Below are 17815 nucleotides of genomic sequence, written 5' to 3'. Positions count from 1 at the left end.
TCCTTTGGAAACACTGAAAATCTATATTGTATTTATCTGTAATTCCAGGAAGCTGATTTATGACCTTTCAGAGGACATTACTGATGAAGACTTAAAACAAGTGAAGTTCTTGTTGAGAGAACAGCTCCCGCGCAGAAAACTGGATGGAAATGTTGTGAGTGCTTCTTCAAAATTTCAATGTTTGAGACCCATATTATTTTTTAAGTGCCTTATGGTAAGATTAAGTGTAATTTGCCTAATTTTTCAGACTACACTGGAAGTCTTCCAGGAAATGGAGCACAAGGACCTTCTCAGCAGTACCAATCTAACTTTACTGAGGAGCATTATCGAGTCTGTCTGTCCCATATTGAAGGAAAAGATCAACCGGTTTGAAGAAGTGCAGGGTAAGCTACAGAAACTTTACACTGAACAAACAGGTTGAAGGAGGAAGAGCGGGAACAAAGATTAAAAACTGTGCAGACAGGGAGTGGTGATCACCTGACAGGGCCTGCAAGATGTACAGTACACTCACACACACACTCACACACAGACTTGAAGTCAGGGAAGCAAGGACTGGGGTAGAATACGAAAATTCTGTAATAGTTTTTGTCTTTCTTGCTGAGTATAATTAAGACTTCAGTTCCATGCAATTTTAATATTTTCTGATTAACTCGTCCGTAAATCACTTAACTTTTGTTTTATTATCATTTTAAATTACAGAGAGGTTCAACGGCCCTATAGCACAAGAGGGTCCTGAACAAAACCAGGTATATTCTTTGATATTGCTGAGTTGCATGCCAGATTTCTATCATGACATTATTGTCACATTTCTTCTGTGTTACTTGTCGTGTTCATGGGTGTAATTTATGGTAGGGACAGTGGGGATATGTCCCTATCACTTTTCTGATTACTTAAATGACCTGATTACCTATTGGTGCTTTCACAAAATATTAACACAATGAGATTTTTGTTAAATAATCATTAGTAATGTGGATATAATGACTAAGTAGGTAAAGGTAAATCAAAGAACAGCTAGAACAGCCTGGTTACATCACTTTACTGTAATGGGAAAAGACAACATTTATGCCAAATCATAATATTATGATATCCAAAATCTAAGACGATATCTAGTCTCATATTATGATATCGATATAATATCGATATATTGCCCAGCTCTACTACGAACTGTAATGTTACCTCACAGAGCAGATCCTTGTGATTTGAGCATTATTTTAAACCAATTTCTCCCATCGCTCATTCTAAGTACATGAACAGAGTGGCCTCAGAGAGAGATAGAGGAAGACAGAGAGAGAGCCCAGTCCCAGCAGAGAGAGGAGAAAGAGACGACCAGGTAAGCATTTCAACTGTGAGCTGTGATGTTGTTATACAGTCACAATATGATTGTCAATGACAGTGTATTACATAGTGATTGTCCATACAGGCATCAGAGACATATTTAGGAGGACCGAGAGAGTCAGAGGGACAGAGCCCAGTCCCAGTAGAGAGAGGAGAAAGTGACGACCAGGTAAGCATTTCAACTATGAGCTGTGATGTTGTTATACAGTCATATGATTGTCAATGACAGTGTATTACATAGTGGTTGTCCATACAGGCATCAGAGACATATTTAGGAGGACCGAGAGAGTCAGAGGGACAGAGCCCGGTCCCAACAGAGAGAGGAGAAAGAGACGACCAGGTAAGCATTTCAACTGTGAGCTGCAATGTTATCTTATAGAGCCACAATATGATTGTCAATGACAGTGTAGTCATTAGTGATTGTCCATACAGGCATCAGAGACATATATAGGTAGACATAGAGAGACACAGCAACAGAGCCCAGTCCCGGCAGAGAGAGGAGAAAGAGACGACCAGGTAAGCATTTCAACTGTGAGCTGCAATGTTATCTTATAGAGCCACAATATGATTGTCAGTGACAGTGTAGTCATTAGTGATTGTCCATACAGGCATCAGAGACATATAGAGGCAGACAGCGAAGGCCAGAGAGAGAGAACCCGGTCCCAACAGAGAGAGGAGAAAGAGACGACCAGGTAAGCATTTCAACTGTGAGCTTTGGTGTTGTCTGAGTGTATTCCTGCTTCAAATATTTATAAAACATTATTAATATGATTAATAAATTATAATAGGTTCTTGTAGTTGGTGTCATAACACATTTAAATGTTTATACAGTATACTTATAATGTACCATATATATGTGCATCATAAAAAATATTGCTCTTTTGTTGATGTATTTTAGATTCATTGGCTGATAGTGAATAATAATATACCAAGGAAATGGGCATTGGTTTTTTATCTATTATATAGCCATATTGTGTAGAATTGCAGGGAATGCAATGAAAAAATCCTAGATTTTCTGGGGCAGGACCCCCAGACCACCTGCCAAATTTATGTCCCCACCACTTTCCAAATCAAACCTGCATTCTTGATCACATTACTGATATTTTATTCTTTTTACTACAGCCAATCTAAAATCTGTTTGTTCTGTTCTGTTTTTTTATCAGGTCCCTCCATCTTTATATGCTGAAAGTACTCATACATACCAGGAAATACCAGGTACTGTAGAGAGTACTCTGTCTGTTTACCTGCTCATATCTCTGTATCTGGTTAACATGAGAGCTCTCAGTCCAATACACTGGCTACACAGTTTAGAAAAATGTTGCTGCTTGAGATTTCTTTTTTAATACCTTCAGTGACTAAGTCATAGTATATATCTGTCTTAAATAGATAAACAAGTATTTTATGATTTTCTTTTATGACAGCAATCATTTTGTAACAGTGAGTGTTTTTTTCAAATGATCAGTATTTGAATTTTCATATCTTAATTTTTAAATTGTAATAATTAAAATATCTCAAATTGTAATACTATAAAAATGCAACATTGATGCTCATGTAAACGCACTCACACTGAACACATTTTTAAACATTTTGCAGAGAATTATGATCCTAATAGTTGTGTGTGTGTGTAGTCCCCTCTCTGATCACTCTTTTTCTCCATCCCCAGCATCTGTCAGGCAACTGGAAACACCTCCAGCCCTCCAAGAGGACCACTGCTTCTCGAGCTGGTTCAGAAAAACTTCCAGCTGCTGCTGCCGCCTGACTGAAGACAAGGACTGAAACTATTCCTGTCTTAATCGTACGAGAAAACCTCACAGAGAAAAGTAAGAGAGTTGATAATCACAATTATCAATCCAAATATCTCGACTATACAGCAAGCCATTGGATCACACTACAGGATAACTTTTCCGACAGTTTGACTTTGTTTTGCACCTGTACACGCTACCATGGATACCCAGGCAAGGTAATGCCCTGGAGCTACTACCACTGTGGCTTCACTCCAGAGACTTGAAATAAACCTTACTCCACACATGATCAACTGTCAATAAACATGGCCTCAATTACTGAGCTCTTAAAACTAAAGACTGAGCTCCAATCTAGTGAAAGTCTGATCAGAGAACTTACTGAACAGCAGGAAGAGCTGTATTCCTGTATGGCCGATTTGGAATTAACCGGTGTTTTGGTTTAGCAAGTGACCGTGTTAATTGATGACTTTAGGCTGAATGCATTACGGATGCTTGTAGTGACGACAGCTGTTGAAAACACAAACAGAAGCTGTGGGGGTCCTTGTAAAAGCCTTAAATTCTCTTAAAGTTAATGTTCAATACAGTATATATTTGTCTGGTCCTTTTTGTCTTACATTATGTAAATTAAATGGTGTCACCAATAAGAGCCATTCACATTACTTCACTTATTTCTCTGAGATTAATCTTTTTAAATGTTTGCTTGTCGAGAGTAAATGAGAGTAAAACGCCAAATCTCATTGCAGTATCCACACTGATAGTCACAAGTTAAGCAGACAGTAGGCTGGACAAACCAGGTGGCTACTGGCTATGTGACCACACAGTTTACACTATATTTAGCCACAAACTGAACATATTGTGTGTACACAATGACCAAGTAGGTTAATTGGTTGAATTGGGCCACTTTCCAATTGAAGATAACTGTATAAAATCCCAAGATAGGCTACAGCTGCACTGCCGACTTAGGTGCTACGTTTTGTTTCCCACATTATAAGAAACATTATGAGGTGAATCCTTCTTGCTGAGCACAATTTAACTTATGTAAATGGTTAGCGTAGATACTTAACACAGGTAAGTATGTATTGATTAAAGTAAAATTGATATGGCTTTTAGGAGGACACCTAAGTGTTCTGTTAGTGTTTTCAACAGCTGCCGTCACTACAAGCAACCATAACTCATTCGGCAGAAAGTTGCCAGTTAAGAGGGTCACTTGTTAAACCAAAACACCGGCTCCCTGGCTGGCATGCATAGGCCTATGGCTATGCATGTGGCTGGAAACGATGGGGGCAAGAGTGGTATGGAGAGCCAAGCAGTTCAAAATGGTGAAAGGAGGAAGATGGATCTCTTTCCCAGTGTTAATCCGCTGAGGATTAGATGATTAGAAGATGGTTTTGGATCACTTGCAGGTCTCATGGATCAACCAGGTGACTCCTGCCCTTATTTCTCCTCAGTCTTTATTCACACAAGTTTCACCTGGAAAAGCCACCCTCCCTCAGGACACTTATTATGGAAATATCCGCTCTGCGCACCGAGGAAGCCCCGCAAACATGCCTGGGCCTCACTGCGTCTTTGTGATCCTGTGGTCTCTCAGTTGCCGGCACCTCCACTGTCTGCCGGTAAGCCCACACAGCACCACTCGCCATACAAACCAACTATCTACGATGGCAGCTGTCAGGATGGGAACCCAGAGTTCCTAGTTGTTGGAGATTCCATTGTTAGGCTTATGGAAATCCCTAAGGAAACCACTTACTGTTTCTCTGGCTCAAAAGTTCTTGATATTATGGAACACATCCCTGCCCTTATTTACTTACATCCTTCTGCTCACACAGTTATTGTCCATGTGGATACTAATGACATCAAATTAAAACAATTCATCAACAGGTTTTTGAGTCTCTATGCTCAACTACTAAGAGTCTGGGCAAGTATTGTATTGTGTCTGAGCCCATCCCCACACTAAGGGGAGGTTGTGAGAAATTTAGCGGCCACTACAGCCTTCATAATTGGTTGATGAATTTCTGTACAGCTACCATATTGGTTTCATCTGCCATTTTGATGCATTCTGGACCAGAACTGACTTGTACAGAAGAGATGGAATTAATCCGAACAGGAAAGACACCAGACTGTTGATTTCAAATTTCACTCACTGCTTGTTCACACAGCTCAGTTTTCAGAGACTTTTCTTGCATCCAGCCCCGAGGTTTACACCACAGCTATTCTATGTAACACTGATGACTTGGTTACGCACTGGAATAAAAATTGTTCCACCATTCTCAATTCTGCTGCACCTCTTAAGCCTCAGAAATGCAAACCAAATGCATGTCCATGGCTTAATGAGCACACTAACAATGAAAAAAGACAATGTTGAAAAGCCAAGCGAAAGTGGAAATCTGATAAATTACAGTCATCTCTTGACAATCTCAAATATTTAATGTGTTCATATCAAGTAGTTGTTAAGGATGCAAGAATGGCTTTCTTTGCAAATCTAGTTGCAGACCATGCAGACTCATAACCCAACAGTGTTATTCAATACTATCAATTGTGTCGTCAATCCTTCTCTGCGTTATGTAAGCACTCAGAGCCCAATACACGATGACTGTAGTTACGTGTGTAAAATGAAGGCAGTACTTTCCACAGGCAGTTCAAAACCAGTTTGTCATATGTTCTGAGACCATGGCGATTGTGAAGCACCACTTCAGACAAAGCACAAATCTTTGGAGCAAACATACCCACTCAAATCCGAACTGAAGGCACAAAAAATAGGAACGATCTAAGAGCCTAATATGATCGATCCACTTTATTTTATGGTGCACATTGCTCTATTTTTAAATGCAGCCCTTATTTTAGGCTACTTGAAATGAGAAAAGAACATTTATTATATTAACATTGTATTAGAGTACTTATTATTTATAACATCAGTGTATAATAGAATTTTAGTTTCTTTCATGTTGTTGGTGTATATATTCATTCACACCTCACATCAACTGTATTGATTTTCCTATGTGTTGAAGTAGCGGCCAGAGGCCAAGCAATCAGTCCGTTCCAAACAGGCACGTTTTGAACAGGCACTGCACTAGTTTTCTCACAGAGATTATTGATACTGTGGGTCCCTCTATTGTTTCTATTATTAATAGCTCTCTAGTCACTGGAAACTTTCTGTCCAGTTTAAAACGTGCTGTGGTAAAACCCCTCTTAAAAAACCAAACCTTGACCCTGTTTATCCAGCCAACTATAGGCCTAATATCTAAATTGCCATTTTTATGAAAGATTTTTGAGAAAATAGATTTCAATCAGTTGATGAACTCTTTTAAATGAAAATTCTGGATGAATGAATTCTAGATAAATTCCAATCAGGCTTTCGTTTTACATACAGCATAGAGGCAGCTCTCCTCAAAGTGACAAATGACCTTTTAAATTCAGATGCAGGGCTCACTGAGTTATTCTTAACACATTGCACATTCTTAACTTTATCACAAAACCATTCTTTGTCCATTGTCAAAGCATTGCAAATTCATAATTTACAGCAGAAAACGTTAAATGCCGGTGTTGTTCTTGAACAGAGCCCGATAAATCTGTTCAGTGAATCAGCGCACAGTGTTAAGGTCAGGTGATGCAATATATCGACTATGTTGAGCTGGAGATGTCTGAAAGCAAATTTCAGTGTAACTTTAAAGTCCATCTTAAAAGATGGATGATTTGGACGAAAGAAAAAAACAACACTTTTTCAATAAAGTTTAATTTTGTAAGTTAATTGTATTTTGTTGAATTATTTTTATTTAATCAAAACAACCCAATTGCAATCTGACTGATATTACCTGGAATGCACAATCAAAAAAAACATGATTTATGAAAATGACTAAAAATGAAGATATCTGATTTTGCAAATGAACACTTCATTGTTCCCAGGTCAAATTCTGTGACCAGAGGGGATCGGGCTTTTGTTGTCAGAGCCCACAAACTCTGGAATGCACTTACTATAGACATCAGACTGTCGACATCTGTGTCAGTGTTTAAAAACACTTAAAAACCTACTTTTTTAGGATGGCATTCTTGTGATGTACCAATGTGGGGTGCGTGTGTGTGTGTGTGTGTATACCTCTACACGCATATCTGTTTCTGTGTAGATATTTATGTATGTATGTGTGTATTCATGTGTGCACATCTTTGTTTTTGTTTTATTTGTTTTTACCAGTTTTTACTGGATTTTATTGTATTGTTTTTATTTGATTTTATCACCTTATTTCATCTCTGTAATATTCCATAATTGTATTTGTTCTTGATCTCCCTTAGCACTGTTCTGTCTTAATAGTTATTCTTACTGCCTCTACATTTATTTAATTGGTTCTGTTTTTATTGCCTTGTGAAGCACTGTGTAACATTTGTTTTGAAAGAATAAACTTTTTCTTTCTTTTCTGAAGAATTCCAGCTATTGCCTGAGGTGAGAGTATACCAGGATTCAGTCATTATGATGATTACAGCAATGTGAAATGTTACAAATGTTGCCGTCTCAAGAAGACAAGACTTCCACTAAACGGAGGACCTTTCGCCCTGTACAGTTTCAGACTACAAACACAAGCAATGAGGTGTCTGACTATTTCTTAGTCTTGCACAATTATATATATTGTCTGGCAAAACATGTACATGATGCATAAAGCACATTTCACATAACAATACTTTTTTATTTACTCTGGGTCATTGATTTATCTCTGTAGGATTTGGGAACATATCCAATGATTCAGCAATGAGAGGTATCTGCTTGATAATAAACAACTACAACTTCCCTGATCCCAAAAGGGCTCTCAGAAAGCAAGAGGGGATCATGATTGATGAAAATAAGTTTGATTAACTCTGGAAATTTCAAATGAAAACAGTATTCAAGCCCTGCTCCATGTGTGGACATACTGCAGCATATTTGCATGTATTTACACATATCCGTGTGTCTTCCAGGAAATCTGCTCACAATGTTTGAGTGGCTGGGCTTTGAGATAGAGATACAGAGAGACTGTAAGAGGGAGGAGATGCTGTCCGCCATGCCATAGCTCACCAGCAAAAACCACAGTCAGATGGACTGCCTGGTATGTTGCGTTCTCAGGCACGGCCTGGAGCAAAGTGTGTATGGCGTGGATGGCCTCACCGTCAAGCTCCAGGAGTTGATGGAACCTTTCAATGAATCTCGGTGCTCCTCTTTGGCAAAAAAAACAAGCTGTTTTTCATCTAGGCCTGCCAGGGCACCTGTGAGCATCGAGGCTGATGGCCCTATGGTCCAAGGATTGAACCAACAACCTTCCGGTCACAAGCTTGCTTCTTTCACCTTAAGGCCACCTGCCACCACAAGCTAAAATTTCCACCCCATCTGCAGATTTCCTGCTGGGAGTGGTCACTGTTCCTTCTTAAGTCTCTTTCAGAGAAAGGAAGCATCGCACATGGTTCATTCAGTCACCTCTCTATCATATAACGCAAGGAATCTCTGTCTGTCTGTCTGTATGTATGTAAGTTTGTGCTTCGCATATCTCCAGAACCATTCATCCGATCTACTTCATACCTGGTGGGTGGATTGCTGGGGAAACGAGGAAGTGTAGTGTGGATGTCTGAAGTTGTTTGGATGTGAGGTTCTCGAAAAATATATAAAAATACCTCATAAATAATGTTAATTTGCTTCTTCTTCTGCCTGTGGAGTCAACTAACGGAAATAAGGGCAGTGCCACGTTGTGGTCGGAGGTGGGACTACATCCATAGTGATAAGAACTACCATAGAGAATGAATTGAAAAAGTTTAGAGAGTTAAACTATTCTTGTTCCTCACACACGGGAACGTTGTATGTATGTTCAAGACATAGTGCAGGATTTCTCAGGCATGTTTTGAACGGGCACTACAGTTCATCCGATCAACTTCAGCTCAACTCAAAATTTTAGTCTCCAGATATTCTGCGTGTGAGGTGTTTAATGAGCGTCAATAAACTATACCGTCTACCGATAGTCTGCATGAGAGACATTTAGGGGACGGGCACAACTCTCTCTATGTATTGAGAAATCGTCCCGTTCCGAACAGGTACGTTTTGAACCGGTACTGCACTAGTCTACAGTAAAACAGTTAACAGAACAGAACTAAGAGTCACCAGCAGAGTAGTGGCAACAAAAAACATGTGAGCTCATAATTGGACTGAGGGAGGAGGTTTATATGGAGAAGAGAAGGGGCATATATCCTTGTGGTAGTCCAGAGGGAAGAAAGTGATGCTTGGACTGCTTCACTGTGACATCTGACGGAACATTTTAAATGTGTAAATCAAAACTTTGAGTAACAAACGTTTTTGTTTTTAATCATTCATTTGTGCAGCAGAAGTTTATAAAATGAAAACTTCATATGACACAATACATCACAATACACAAGTTTAATATTGAATCATGGTGCAGCCGTATTAAATATAAGTATACTTCAGAGTAACTGTGGTTCATTTTGAGCATATATTGAACATACTTTTAAGATAAACACAGATGATGAAAGTTGGTGTAAAATCTATTGGCCAAAATGTGTCTGAAGCCTGATCAAAGAGTTTGATTATATCACACAGTTTCAATAATTGATCATCAGAATGTTCATCGATGTTATGATGTTGTGAATTAATTAATCAAAGAACTGGGGTGGAGTTTAGAAAAGCATACAAAGTAATGATGCTAACTATATAAAGTTTATGTGTCTAATTCAGACCTGACACAGACAAACATATCTGCCAAAACCATTTAGTCATGTATGAAGCTAATTTTTCAGATGAAGGTTTGCAGTAAAACACAGACAGCAGGTTGGATGCTGAAGCTGAGCTTTATTCAGGTAAAGATTCAGTCGAGAGTACACATTACATGATTTTTGTAAGTCTTTGTTTTTACAACACTTGACTTTCAGTTTCTGTAATTTAATAATTGAATCAACAGTGTTTGTTAAAGGAAAAGAAATGACTGCATTTTAAGCATATATAATCTCTCTCAGGAAGACTCTGGGTTTGTGTTCAGGTTCTAATAAATCAGCTGAATCACATCAGACTCAAGGACTCCTTTAACCTCTACTGCTGCTTCTACTGCTGCCTCTACTGCTGCTTCTACTGCTGCTTCTACTGCTGCCTCCACTGCTGCCTCCACTGCTGCTGATGCTCATGTCGTGGTCACTTTGGACCTTTTTGTCTCTTTGCAGCAGCACTGCTGCTTGTGCCTTCAGCGGAGCCTCTCTTTCCTCCTGTACTCACACCCTGACTGCTGCCTGCACTTCCTCCCTGCTGTGACTCGGCTCCCTCAAGACAGACCTCAGATACATTTTGATTTTGATCTGAGAAACAGCTGTGGCACTGATAGACATCATTTTGAAAGTAACAACGGAATATGTTTGTGAAACCTTTTGCTTTCAGATTTATAAAGGATTTTTCTAACTGCTCCCTGGTAATATCGCATCTTTTTAAACGAGTGCACGGTTTCCCAAACACAAGGGCGTGTCGTTCTCCCAAATATTTTGGGCCAGTGATTTCCTCAATGTCGTTAAGGATATTTCTGTCGTCATGTGGATTTGCACATTGTGGTGCACATGGGGAGAGGTATGTGTAGAAGACCAGGAAGTTATCTTCAATTTGGGGAAACAAGCCATCCATGTTGTGCAGAACACGGACTTCTGCATGTCCATCATGAGGTTTAGCTGCAACCACCTTGGTGCCGATGTACAGATCATCATTATCCTTCATGACTTTTTCAACCTTTTCATATCGATCGTACTGGAGGACGTCGAGCAGTTCCTTTGGGTTCTGGTCTACTTGGATGTTTACAGCCACACAAAACTGATCCTCTATGCGGTACCTGCCAAAAGATAATTGTTTTAAGGTGAACTGAGCCTTTGATTTCTGTTTCTTATTTTAAATAAGATAAATGGAGTCAGAATGTGTTAGTGTCAGTCCACTCACTCTGTCCTGATGATTTCTACAATAGGAGTCAGCCAGTTCTTAACATCCAAACTGCCTGCAGCAGGCAGCAGGAGCACCAGCAGCATCCAAGACCAGACAGACATCTGCAGTGTTAATAACAGTACAGCAGCATCACAACATGATGAAGAACAACAACAGTAACAAAGCAAGGTGATGTTAGTGTCCCCCACAGGCTGCAGAATTCATTACAGCCAGTATGAACAAACAAACGTCCTGATGATTTTTCTGCTCTCAGAGTCTGACCAGCAGTGGAGCTAAAAATCTGCACTAGGGGCTATGTCAGGCATTATCAAATTTTGCAGGACAAACACACTATTTTCATCTGAAAATGGTGTGTTTGTATTGATATGGATGTCCAAGGGTCCAATTAGTGTGTGTGTGTGTGTGTGTGTGTGTGTGTGTGTGTGTGTGTGTGTACGCGCAGCTAGAAATGTAATTTATATGGGCTGCAGGTCACATTATTCCTTTCTCTCCCTCTCTCAGAGACACACACATATATACACACACCTTCACCGCCCCACCGCCCCCCCCCCCCCCCCCCCCCCCCCCTTTGAAAAGTAAGTTCAAAGCCCCCGATTACATAGATGCCCATACACACTCATACATGCACTCCATCCAAATATAACAACCTGCAGTGCCGCAAAGACACAGCAGGGTAAAAACCAAACAAGGCACCCTAAACCATCAGTTTGTTTATGTAGCTGCAGTCATAGATAAATTTATGATTACGGCCAGCTCTGGGGCTATGCATTTCTTACACAAACACACACACACACACACACACACACATTTCTGAATGTTAAATTTTGAAAAATAAATGTTGAAGTGATGTATTGATGCATGTATTTATAGAGCAAAATAAGGTAATATGCTATTAGGAAGTAAAAACTTTGAAGGGTAACAGGACACTTCACAACCCCTGGGCCACACTGGATGCGTGAGCAGCGCGTGTGCGTCGCGGAACCTCTTGCTTTTCATTTCGGCGCCCATGTTAACAAGTTAGAGCAGGTCACGCGCGTCTCACGCGAGGCTGCTGCGTCGCTTCATCTAGAGATTCGAGGTCTCGCCTATTTTCTCCGCGTGAAGCGCGCGGTTCTCAGCAGAAATGGACAGGGAAAACGAGAAAGATAGGGCTGCCAGTGGCAGAAGCGCCGCAGCAGACACGCTTCCAGTGTGGACGCTGCAAGCGTGAGAGACAGCAGCAGTTCAGTGACACACATCCAGTGCGGCCCAGGGGTAAGTTAACAGGTCAGATTCTAAACTTATACTTAACTTAAACTTATACTTATACTGATTATATAAAATTGCATAATCTTATACTGCACAAAAATTAATAATGCATAAATATCACTGTTGTTGGTAATCATTGATATTTCCCAGACTGTGATAATCAAAAAATAGAATAAAAAAATAGTATATAGAAAACATTTCAATTTTTGTGTTTTGTTTTATAAAAATTAGTGGTATCATCACAAAAACAGGCATTTAAAGGATTAAAAAAATGAAAATGAATTAATATTTGATAGTTATGATCAGGACAGCACTGAATTAACTCAGTGAAAGTGAAAAATAATAAACACTATTTTCATGGCAGTTTTTGATGGGGACCTTCTAGGTCACTAATGTGCTGTATTGATAGTATTTTAAAGTGAGGCACAAGGGTTAAAATCTAAAATGTCAAAGAAGCAGCTCGCAGTCGTCGGTTAGTCTGAAGTTGTACAAAGTTTTAGTCCTCCAACAAGCTGACAAACTATTATCTAAATAGTTGCTCACCTTCAACGCTGTTTCCAACAATCTGCTTGTCACCACAAACTGCAGTAGAAAAGAAAAGAAACAACCAGATGAAAAGTGCATCACAGTGAAACCAGATTATCAGAATAAACTGCTGCTGCTGCTGGTTTATTTACCTGCTCAGGTAGATGAGGGTTGTGGTGGCAGTTTCTGTAATAAAAGACTCTCAAACCAGAGGATGTCTTCCTGGGTTTAATAACTTGCAAGCGGGTACAGTACCAGCAACAGTTACAGAGAGCTGTCTTAGGTAAAGTATAAAGTTATGTTCTGAGCGGTCAATTATTATACCCTCTTCAGTTATCTCTACACTCACAGTTCACTATTGCTGGCAGCTGGCAATCTTTTCTTATCTCTACACACATGCAAAATCCATCATTTTCCTTTTAATGGTCAGGTGCTGCTGGCCTCTGTTATCTCTGCAAAGTAGTTACACCTATACACAGGATCATAGAACATCACCAAAGTGTAAGTATAAGTTGAACAGTATCAGAATAAGTATAACATATTGTTTTTAAGTATACATATTGTATTTTTCCACCACAGCTTCTGCCGTGTGTCCTTAGTTATCGTGAGTCGAGTCGTCCTTTGCAGCGAGCGTCAGGGGATTTTCATAAAGAGGAGAGGAGGCAGAATACTGTCCTCATGTTAACCATTGACTTTAGAAATGAGAAAGAAAGAAAAGAAGAAAAACAAAGATGTTATCACTAGAGCGATGTCATCACACATGTAAAACCTCGCTATCCACTGAAAAAACATCTCTATTCAACAAAATGTAAGTATCATGAAACATATTTTGTATGGCACTTTCCATACATTTTATGTGCATATGTTACACCCAAACTACACCCGACTACAAGCTGACTCAAGGGGTGACATATTTATAAAATGATTTATTCTGAAAGAATAAATGGAAAAAACAATGTGAGTCAGCTGATACTCAGTGGCTTTACTGGTTCATATGTTAACTGCCAACTGATGAACGCAGCGCAGGCTCACAGCTTTATACTGTGCCTTTTACACTCAAAATAGAAACATATGAAATTGAATGATGGGTGTCTGTAAACACGCAAAATAAAGTGCATACATATAAAAATAACACATTTAAGTAAGTGGAAAATTACATGTAAATATCCTATGTGCCACAGATACTGAGGTTATACAGTGTTGAGAAAAATTACCTGGGAACCATCATTATATGTGTGATCACTGACTGGTACGTCGACTGTTCAAACACTGTTTACTGAACCCTGTAAACCAGTTTAAAAGTGTTGTTCTTAATCCTGTAAACCAGTTTGGAGAACAGACTCTGAATCTGTAAACCTTTCTGAAGACTAGACATTAACCTACCTGTAGAACTTGTCGCCATCTCCTTTTCACATATACATCATCCTTGTTAAAAAGTCCAGGTGACATGACTGGTTTTCCCTTTCATCAGAAGAATGTGCTCCCACAAAATTGGTTTCATTGTCTGAAGGCATACGGGACACTTGTCCTCTTCAACTGATGAACCTTCGAATAGCATTAATACATGCATCAGTGTCCAGGGATGGAGCTACTTCCAGATGAATGGCTCTGCTTGCAAGACAGGTAAAGATGACACCATAACGTTTACAGAGACTTCGACCTCTCTTTACTTCCAAAGGCCCGAAGTAATCTACTCCGACATTTGTAAAGGGAGGGAGATCAGGAAGAAGCCTTTCCTTCGGTAGGTCTGCCATTTTTTGCTCGCCTACTCTTCCTTTATGTCGCCTGCAGAAGCCGCATTGTGATATGATTTTCCTCACAGCTGCATTGGAATTTGTTATCCAAAACTTGTTGCGCAGCTTTGACAGAGTGTGATTTCTTCCTCCATGACCCACCTGTTGGTGAATATGCCTCAATATGAGCATGGAGATGTATTGATCTTTTGACAGAATGAGTGGATGCTTAGTCTCTTCTGGCAAAGCAGCCTTACTCAATCGTCCTCCAACTCTCAAAATCCATCCTGCAAACGTGGATCACATTGCCCTCAGGCCACCACAATAAGCGCAGGAAGTCTTTGTCCTCTTCAGCCACCCTAACTTGGTAAAACATAGATTTAATGTCTCCCATAAACGCCACTGGCTCCTGTCTGAATCTGGTTAGAACACCCAACAGTGAACTAGTGAGATTTGGGCCTTGTAGCAGCTGGCTGTTGAGTGAAGTTCCTTTAAACTCAGCTGAACAGTCAAACACAACACGCAATGTACCCTTTTTGGGATGGCGTACACCATGATGGGGTATATACCAGAGCTTTCCATTTTCACCTTCCAGCTGATGTTGAGGCACTTTCTCTGCATAGCCGTTCTTAATTACATCAGTGAAGAAGCTGGTATATTCCTTGTGGAATAGTTCATCTTTCCTTAACTTCCCCTTTAATCCCAGCAGCCTTTGCTTAACCATAGAAAGGTTATTAGGAAGCGAAAGCTGGTCCTTTCTGAAGGGCATTTCAAGCTGTAATGTCCATCCTGCAGCTGTGTTGACTCATCCATCATCTTTAAGAATCTAATATCTTCTCTCAACACTCCTTGTTCCTCTGAACTTCGCTCATTGAAGTCATGACTGTATTGGTTGCTCAGCATTTCCTCCAGCTTACAGACAGAAATCCTATTGACAGCAGCCACCGAGAATCCTGTTTTAGGCCTGCTGCTCTCTCCATCTCGAAGGGGACCATTAACTACCCAGCCAAGTACAGTTCGTATTGCATATGGGCCATTCTCTCTGCTGTTGATGACCTCCCATGGTTCCAATACCTTAGGGGCGTTAGTGCCAATCAACAGGTCAACATTAGCATCAATGCATGGGATCTGTACATCAGAGAGATATGGCCATTTCTGCAATTCTCCCTGTGTGATAATGTTACTGGTGGTCACAGGCATTTTATTTTGTGTGAATACTTCTGGGAGACTGTAGAGGCTGTTACCGCCAAGACCAGCTACCTCCAAACCATTCAGGGTGCTAGTTGAAACAACCCTTTCCTGTCCCATAGTGCACAAAAGGAAACTGGTTTTCCTATCAGTAATGTTCAGCCTTTGCATAAGATGTTCTGAGCAGAAAGTAGCCGTACTCCCAGGATCCAGGAACGCATATGTTTGTATTATCTTGCTTCCCCTGATGGATTTAACCTGAACTGGCAAGATAGGCAAAATGCTATCCTCCTTTCCGGCCCCTGTATGTCCACAAGTTTCTGATGCAGGTGGTTTAACATGTGCTGTGCCCTTAGTGTGTTCACTTTCTGCGATAGCTCTTATCTTTCCAGAGATATGAAGCACTGTAGGATGGTTCTGACCACAATATTTGCAAGTTAAGCGCCTGTCGCAATCCTTGCTCCTGTGTCCACTACCCAGGCAGCCAAAACACATCCCCTTTTCCTTCAAAAAGTCAATTTTGTCCCAATGCTTTTTCCCTTTCAGTTTTGGACACTCTTCCAGTCTGTGAAACTGAGAGCAGCAAACACATGCTTCTTGAATGATTCCCTTTAAGTCCAGCCTTTGTGGAACTGAGCTCCACATCCCTTGGCTGCATCACTTACAGTAACTGTGGCGAAGCTGTAACCTCTGACCTTGCTCAACTTTGAATGTGGCTTGAACTTGTTAACACTCTTTACTGCAGGCAAACCACTTATCGTGTCTTGGATGTCCCCAAAAAGTGGATCAGAAATGATCTTAACTTGGTGTTCGATAAATGTCTTTAAAGCAAGCTCTGCAATTGTACCTCTCCAGTATTTCATGTGCCTGTATCCTCCATTTTTCTCTGTACTTAAATGGCAACTTTATCATGATTGCTCTCATGTTAGTTGGCATGTCCAGCTCCTGCACATATTGAAGTTCCTCCATTACATTGCAACAACTTTGCAGAAATAGAGAAAAGTTTGCAGTGCTCCCACATCCTCTGCCCTCACTGCAGGCCAAGCCAAAGCCTTCTCCATGTAGGCTGCACCAATCCTATATTGGCTTCCAAAGTGTTCTTGGAGAAGCTCTTTAGCCAGCTGATAACCTCTGTCAGGAATCATGTGCTGACAACTCCTCACCAATTCTCTGGGCTGCCCCCTTGTAAATTGCTCCAAAAAATAAAGGCAGTCAGCTTTGCTAGCCTTTGATTCCACACTATGTTCAAAAGCTCTTGTGAAGGTTTTATACTGAAGAGGATCGCCGTCGAATGCTGGAATGCCTCGAGAAGGCAAGGACATTAAGCGCTGTTGTTGAACCAGAGCTGCTGTGATTTCATTTTGTCGGTGCATTATGGTGCACAGGTCTCCTTGTACTGGTACAGAATTTAAATGCTGTTGCTCCACTGATGCAGGCTGCACATTGTTGACTGGCAGAGAGAGGTTTTGTTGTGTATCTCCATACTGCATTGTTCCAGATGTTTCTGTTTCCTTTTTCCACTTTGTCTCCTGATGTGTTTTTCCCTCAGGAGGGTGCGTTCAGTGCACTTGAATCCTTTTGGGCTACTGAGAAGCTGCTTTGTGGCATTGCACTCCACGTGTATGATTTAAATGAGTTTGCTGCGGGATTGAGTCCTTTGGAATTTAGGTTTTGTTCTTCATTCCTTTGCAAGTAAGAATTCATTCCATCAGAAGGTGCTTGTGAGTTACTGGAACATTCTGAGGCAGCTTGAAAAACTGCTAGCTTTGCAGTGGATGCAGCTATTTCAGCATCAATCTCAAGCTGCTCCCTTTTTCTTCTCAGCTGCTCTTCCTGGGCCTCTAGAGCATGCCTTTCCTTTAAAGCGGCAGCTCTAGCGAGAAGTGCAGCCCTTTCTGCTTCTGCCTTAATGCGAGATGAAGCTGTGGTTTTGCCACTTTTATTACTGCTTTTACCACTTTTGTTACTTCTTTTACCACTGCATGTGCTTTTTTGGTGAGAATGTCTACTGGCAACATTTGATATGCTGTCATCAGGGTGAACATCATCACCATCCTCACCACAATGATCATTTGCCAACCATTTTTCAACCTCAGAAATTAAACCATTTT

At 40.4% G+C, this 17815-nt stretch overlaps 1 protein-coding gene across 1 annotated transcript; it reads right to left on the bottom strand.

Annotated features, from left to right (window-relative positions):
• Window positions 1–9868: 9868 nt before the first annotated feature.
• On the bottom strand, window positions 9869–13070 carry LOC137192719 (uncharacterized). The gene is made up of 4 exons (XM_067603610.1): window positions 12936–13070; window positions 12802–12840; window positions 11008–11111; window positions 9869–10903 (listed from the first exon to the last, which is right to left on the bottom strand). The coding sequence occupies exons 3-4, from the start codon at window positions 11109–11111 to the stop codon at window positions 10225–10227; spliced, it is 783 nt and encodes a 260-aa protein (XP_067459711.1). The 5' UTR covers window positions 12802–12840; window positions 12936–13070; the 3' UTR covers window positions 9869–10224.
• Between the last annotated feature and the right edge of the window lie 4745 nt (window positions 13071–17815).

This window comes from Thunnus thynnus, chromosome 11 (genome assembly GCF_963924715.1).
Source record: "Thunnus thynnus chromosome 11, fThuThy2.1, whole genome shotgun sequence".
Classification (NCBI taxonomy): Eukaryota; Metazoa; Chordata; class Actinopteri; order Scombriformes; family Scombridae; genus Thunnus; species Thunnus thynnus.
The sequence above is the reverse complement of the archived record's forward strand: the minus strand, read 5'-3'. Positions and strand labels throughout refer to the sequence as shown.

Bases quoted from the DNA above. Each gene is read 5' to 3' on its own strand.
- LOC137192719 (XM_067603610.1), bottom strand. From the start codon at position 11,111: ATGTCTGTCTGGTCTTGGATGCTGCTGGTGCTCCTGCTGCCTGCTGCA. The intron at 10,904-11,007 runs GTGAGTGGACTG...ATCTTTTGGCAG, and splicing joins GTAGAAATCATCAGGACAGA to GTACCGCATAGAGGATCAGT.